Genomic DNA, 6,512 nt, shown 5'->3' with positions numbered 1-6,512 from the left:
ACCACACATGGCATCACCAAGAGTCAGAAGTGACTGAATGGCAACTGTATTGGTTTACTTTTTTTTTTTGGTCTTTTTTCTTTTTTTTTTTTTTTAATTGTGATTTGGGTGAAAATTTGCAGAGCAATTCACTTTCCATACAGCAGTTCACATATACTTTGTCTCATGACATTGACTACAATTTATCACAATGCAACAGCTCCCCTCCCATTTCCTCCTGATAGTTACCTCTTCCCCATGTCCATCCCTGCATGCATTCCTGCCCCCTGAGCTGTCTCTCTGTGCATAAATAGCCCTTCTTTCTCCCATGATTGTTCTATCCAAGGAGTGTATCTACCTCAGGGTTTACTTTTTTGAGTGTCTGTGCTGGAAACTTCATGTAACTTTGTTCACACCCAAATCACGTTTCTGCCACCACTTTCTCCTCCCACTGGAGAGAGATGTTTAATCCCTAGGAAACAACCACACCACTGAGATTATCTTTTAACTGCAAGGAGGTAGTGTGTGAAAGTAATCTTGTGTGATTTGGCGACTCAAGACCACTGAAAGGCTTTCTCTGTTGAGTACCATCATCTATTCCACTCCCTCCTTGAGGTCAATGTTGTTTGCCTGGGATAACAGGGCAGAAACGCTGAGAAAGCAAGCAGCCCTGACATTTCCCAGGTGGTCTGATTTTTAGCGGAGTGCTGAAAAATGAAACAGACAGTTCAACCTTTAGTCCCTTCCTGACAAGACTTAATGAAAATGGTTTGGAGAGAGAGAATCTTGGAATCAGTCCAAAGCAAACCAAATCAGACTAAACCCGTTGCTGTCAGCTCAATTTCAACTGCTAGACCCTGTATGACAGAGTAGAACTGCTCCATAGGGTTTTCAAGGCTGTAAATCTTTACAGAAGCAGACTGCCTCATCTTTCTCTTGAGGAATGGCTTGTGGGTTTGAACCACTGCTGACTGTTCAAGTAGCAGCTGAACGCTTAACCACTGCACCACCAGGCCTCTTTTTGTTCAAACCAGGTACCTGTATACCCACAGGGTAAAAGCAGATGTGCCTTAATTAACAGAGGGATTAGAGTGAGCCAGGGGAGGTTGTGAAATTGCAATACTTGGCTTGTGATTTCCTGCTTCCTCCTAGGAGTTTGGTAAACCTCTGCTGCACTCTCGTGACTTAACTCTCCATTCCCAGTTCCCTTGCTTTGCAGAAATTTTTAGAATAATCACAATTATACCTGTTTAAAAAGAAGAGGTCATCAAAGCACACACCCACAGCACAGGGTGAGAGTTGGGGTAAGGAGCTGATAAAGAACAAGGATAGTAAGCTGAAAAGCAACCTTGGAGTTTTACAGGATATTACAAGAGTTAACAGAAAAAGGGTTCCATGGTTGAGTAACTTAGAGAAATGCTAGGTCAAAAAAGTTGAACCAACCTCTTCATTGTAGGATTCTTCAGAGTCTTAAATAAACTAGCAGGCCTTAGCAATCTTCCAGAAAAATGGAATAGACAGTGGTTCCCAAATTTATTTGACCACAGACCTCTGAGTACCTTTCAGGACTGGTGTCACTCAGAACATAATTTGGCACTTGCTGCCTTAAAGTGCTGTCTTAACAGGTGTGATAAAACCTCTATTATGCCATCCCTACAGACTGGGGGAAAAATAGCTCAGCTATTAATAATTTGTTACTTTCACCACTACTGTAACTCTCATTTCAAGCATGGTGAGGATGGTGATGTTGCATTCTTTATCAGCTGGCCTAAAATAGCCCCAAGGCACTTGAATGCCAATGTCTGAGTTTAAAAAACCTGTAAAACAGCTCTGTCCCAGCAAAGAGACTCACCCCTTATTTCTGCTAATTAGATGGTGACTTTGGCATATGTCATCCTCACTGTGGTCTTGGTTTCCTTATCTCTAGCCTGCAGGAGTCAGAATAGATTTCCGAGGCCCTTCCAAGCTCTAACAGTCAACCATGGACTCTGAACACTAAGTATATTTTTGTAATCCACCATTTCATGGGGTGAAGGAAAAAATGACTTTGCTCTGAAGGTTGACTCAGTGTGACTCTTTTTAAGCCTATCAGCTCTCTACCTGCTGTCTCCTGAACTCTGTGCCAACACCCTGGGTAAATGAAGCTGGGCTCACACCCAGTCACTCAAGCACTGCACTCTCCCAAAGTCCCAGCCCTGGCAGGCAGGGAAGTAGACACTACCATCTCAAGGAGAAGGAGGGCAGCTCTGACCAGGAGGAGTTCAGGGTCTTCACATCCAAAACTGCTTCTCCCCACATAACCATGTGCCAAGAGGGAAAACTCAGTCTAAGATGAGGAGGGGCAGAATCGCAGCCAGCCAGTTCTCTTCTTCCCACAGGATTCCCCAGCAGATGCTGCTGTTTATAGGATCACAGCTGCTTCCTGTCCTGCCATATCCTGGGGCTGCCTGACAGAAAGACTGTCTTGCTTGAATGCAGAAGTTACTTTTACCATAGTTTGCAAAATCAATTCTGGGGCTGGAGATGTGGTTTGAGAGTTTCAAGCAGCTATTAATACAGGGCAGAACTCAGACCAATTATCTTGTCCACTGCCCAGATCAGGAACAAGCTCTCTGCATCTCTCAACAGCTGACTGCTGCCTGTCAGCAGACACTTTATTTCTAATTCTAACAGGACCAGAAAAAAAAAAAAAAAATCCAAATCATCACACCAAAAGGCTACCTAGATCCTTACTAAAACCCAAACTTCGGTATTATGCACTAATTTTGTAATCAAGCAAAAACAGTTACCAGAAGACACTGCAGGAAAAAATGCAAATGTTCTTTCTTTGCAGCTACTAGAAATGACTGCCTTACATAAGAGAAAAGGTCCTTGCAAAGGTTCTGTCAAGAAACATCAAGCTACAAGAGAAATGCTCAGAATTCCCTGGTGTTAAAAGGAACAAACTACCAAAAATTGCCTTGAGGGCTCCTGTTGGATAAGTCAGCCTGAGTCCAAGAAAGAAGCGTTTTCACTCTATTGACAGCATATAATTATTTAAAGTCTCCTTTGTCTTTGATCGAGGAAAGTTATGCTCTGATCCTTTGAGGGATTCAAGGTGGGAAAGCTCATGCTGTGAGTCGCAAGAAGGTCCCCTCCGACCACTTACCCTACACCTGCAGGAAACTTTGAAGCTGCCAATGACTAAAAGTATCAAAGAGCAAAATAAAGTACAAAATAATGTGCTTGGTGACATCCTGACAGAGCAGAAACATTAGGGCTCATAAAGCACTGGTCAGCACAAGTAAGCTTCCCTAGAACTATTTCAGCATACACGAAACAAGAGACACATGGAGCTTTGAGGCTACTAGGAGTCCCAGACCTTCGTTACGGAAAGAGACTATCCCTGTGTTCTCAGCTCAAAGACAGAAGTTTTGACTTTAAGTAGGAATACTGTTTCTTCCTTGATATTTGTCCAAAAGTTCAGACCAGTTCATAGGCCAGTGTGTCTCATGTAAACTGTCACCACTACCACTACACACATTCCTTTTGCTTCGAGACCCTCAGAGCCCCCTCACTTCTCTTCTCTCCCTAATCTGGGCTCTTCCTATCTGGTCAAAACCACTCCAAAGTAGATCCTTGACCAAAGGGTGGAATTATTATCATAGCCATTTTTCAATTTGGGCTGCCTTCCCACCTTCTCCCAGCCTTCCTTTCCTGACAATTCTCAGGAGCTCTCCTATATGCTATACGTTAGTTAGGCTGCTGAGGATGGGTAACCTGAGCTTTTCCCACGTTTCCATCAGAGGCTTCCACCTCCTCATTATGTTGCTGTCCTCTCCTCTCCTCAGGTGACTCAAGGCAGGGGTCTCTCCTAGATTGCAAAGATGTAGCAGCAACATTTCCCACTCAGGTGGGGTAGCTTCTCTCCCTGACACTGGGAGAATTTCCTCGAGTGTCCGACCATGCCTGTTCCCGTCCTCCCCAACAGTGCCCAGTGAGAAGGGCTACTTCTTGGGTGCTAAAAGACCCCACCTCATGCCCTGCTACCACGCCCCGCCCCCTCTGCAGGTCCACCTGCCGCTAGTCCCGCCCCCCCAAACGCTACGATAGGCCAGCTCTCAGAACCTGCTCTCCTATTGAACAGACAGCCCGTCCCTCCTACGCCACGTCTCCGGGTTTTGGCGAAAGAGGCCCGGGTGGCGGCCCTTGGCCCCAGAAAGAGGTGTCAGTTGAGGACTGTACCTGGAAAGGATTTACGTCCACTGGGTCCGCGAAAGGGTTGGTGTCGAAAGCCGACATGGCTGTGTGGGACCGACGGGCAAGCTCCGCGAGCACTGCTGCCTCCCGCCACCCAGACCCAGTGGCGCTCTCCGTGCAGACCCTCTACTTCCGGGAGCGAGGCAACCGTTCTGGCGCAGGCGCAGCGTCCTCTTGAGAGGGGCGTGTTCCTGTGACGGCACAGAGGTAAGCTCCGCCCATACGTCCAGCTCACCACAGAGCTGCGGCCGCTTTGGGCTGCTGGGTTTCTACTTGTTATGCCTATGCTTTGAGGAGCTCTGCTGGCGTAGTGCCTAAGGCACTTGACTGCTAACCAGAAGACTGGTGGTTCAAACCCACCAGCCACTCCTCGGAAAGAAGGTGGTGGGGCAATCTACTTCCGTAGAGATACCGCCTCGGAAACCCAAGGAGGGGTCTCTGAGTCAATCGACCCGACGGCAGTGAGTAAAGGATAGTTGAGATTTGCTGCTGTTGTTATGTGCCGTCGAGTCAGTCCCGATAGCGACCCTTCCTTGGGTTGCCGAGGCGGTATCACTACGGAAGTAGATTGCCCTACCTTCCTTCCGAGGAGTGGTTGGTGAGTTTGAACTGCCTGCCTTCTGGTTAGCAGTCAAGTGCCTTAGGCACTATGCTACCAGAGCTCCTAGTTGAGATTTAGACAGAATAAAAGAGCATAGTGGAAGAGCATACAGCTCTACTCTGCTACACTCTTGTTGAATGAGTGTACGAACGAATGGTGTCTCTCTCACAGGGAAGTGGATAGATCCTAGGGAGTAAGGGGGGCAGGAGTGCCAGCTTCCTGCCATGGGATTGTGGGAGGGAGTTCCTCATCTGAGATGCCTTCGCAGGACTAAGAAAGGGGTTTAGCCGTAGGGGTGGAGCACAAGTGTCCTTGAAAGCTCTTGCTCTGACAGAGAAACACATGGCCTTGCAGCTGCCCCCCCTAAGCTGAGCCCTGTGATGTCAGCAAGTTTCCCTATTTCAGGATGATGATCCCTAGGCCCAAGCAGGTTTAAGACCTGAGCTGGGATTTGAAACTGGCAGTCAAATATTTATTAAATGAAAGAGGGAGTGAAGCAAGAGCCAGCCATCAGCCTTGGAGGAGATGGCTGATTCACTCCCCACCTGTTGCTGATTTTGACTCAAAGTGACCCCATGTGACAAAGTAGAACTGCTCCATTGAGTTTTCTTAGCAGTAATCTTTACAGAAGCAGATTGCCAGGCATTTCTTCCACAGAGCAGCTGGATAGGTTCTAACAACCAGTCTTTAGGTTAGCAGCAGATTGTAAACCACGCCCAGACTCCTACACTCCCCACATACTCACCTTGTTCACATCTCTGTTTTTATTCATCTCTGCTGCAATCGAATCCAGCCACTGTCATTTCTTACTCTGGACAAGTATGGGGCTGCTCATTCATTTCCAGCCACTGTCATTTCTTACTCTGGACTAGTATGAGGCTGCTCATTCATTTCCTTCCCATTTTATCACCTTTCAGTCTATTATTTTTCATATTGCAGACAGATCTATTTAAAGGGCACAAAATTATTTTGGTACTTTTCTGTTTAAAATCCTTCCATTGTTTTCCATAAAGGCCCAAATTTTAATGTGACCTCAAGGTCCTGCAGGTTCAGCCCCCACCTATCTTTTCCTTCTCACCTCTCCTCCTGCTTACTCCACTGCATTCCAGCCATACTGGTGGCTTTTCAATTCCTCAAACTTCCCAAGTTCCCTCCCTCCCTGTACAAGGTCTTAGGGCCTTGCACAGCATTGCTGTTCCTTCTACCTAGTGTACATTAATCCGTGTCCCCCATCTTCCCCTCGTTAACTCCTACTCTTCCTTCAAATCCAAGCCCAGATGTCCCCCAGGGGTGGTCTCCTCTCCCTACCTAGGTTAGATCAGGCTCCCCCATCACAGGCAGTCTTAGTACCCTGTACTTTTTTTCCATGATGCCTATTGCAGATTATATTTATACACTGTGTAGTGTGTTATTTGTTTAGGTCTGTCTCTACCACTAGACTGTAAGCTCCATGAGAGCAGGGGCAGGATCTATTTCATTCATCATTGTATTTCTGACACTAACATAATGCCAAACACATAATACCAAAAACCAAACTCACTGCTATCGAGTTGATCCTGACTCAGCAACCCCTCCTTGGGTTTCCAAGGCGGTCTCTCTATGGAAATAGATTGCCCAATCTTCCTTCCCAGGAGTGGTTGGTGGATTTGACCAGTTTTCTGGTTAGCAGTCAAATGCCTTAGGCACTAACGTC

The 6,512-nt window shown here is 46.6% G+C and overlaps 1 protein-coding gene across 1 annotated transcript in view; it reads right to left on the bottom strand.

The window, feature by feature from the left end:
* The window catches only part of SCAMP2 (secretory carrier membrane protein 2), a 23,745-nt gene extending 19,485 nt beyond the window's left edge, over positions 1-4,260 (bottom strand). Inside the window, exon 1 of the mRNA XM_042782065.1 lies at positions 4,204-4,260. Coding sequence (XP_042637999.1) covers positions 4,204-4,260 — 57 coding nt within the window. The remainder of the gene's footprint in view (positions 1-4,203) is intronic.
* Positions 4,261-6,512: the final 2,252 nt, after the last annotated feature.

This window comes from Orycteropus afer, unplaced genomic scaffold (genome assembly GCF_000298275.1).
Source record: "Orycteropus afer afer isolate SDZICR_OR568_19922 unplaced genomic scaffold, OryAfe1.0 scaffold00233, whole genome shotgun sequence".
NCBI classification, from domain to species: domain Eukaryota; kingdom Metazoa; phylum Chordata; class Mammalia; order Tubulidentata; family Orycteropodidae; genus Orycteropus; species Orycteropus afer.
This window is presented reverse-complemented; position numbering and strand designations above follow the sequence as displayed.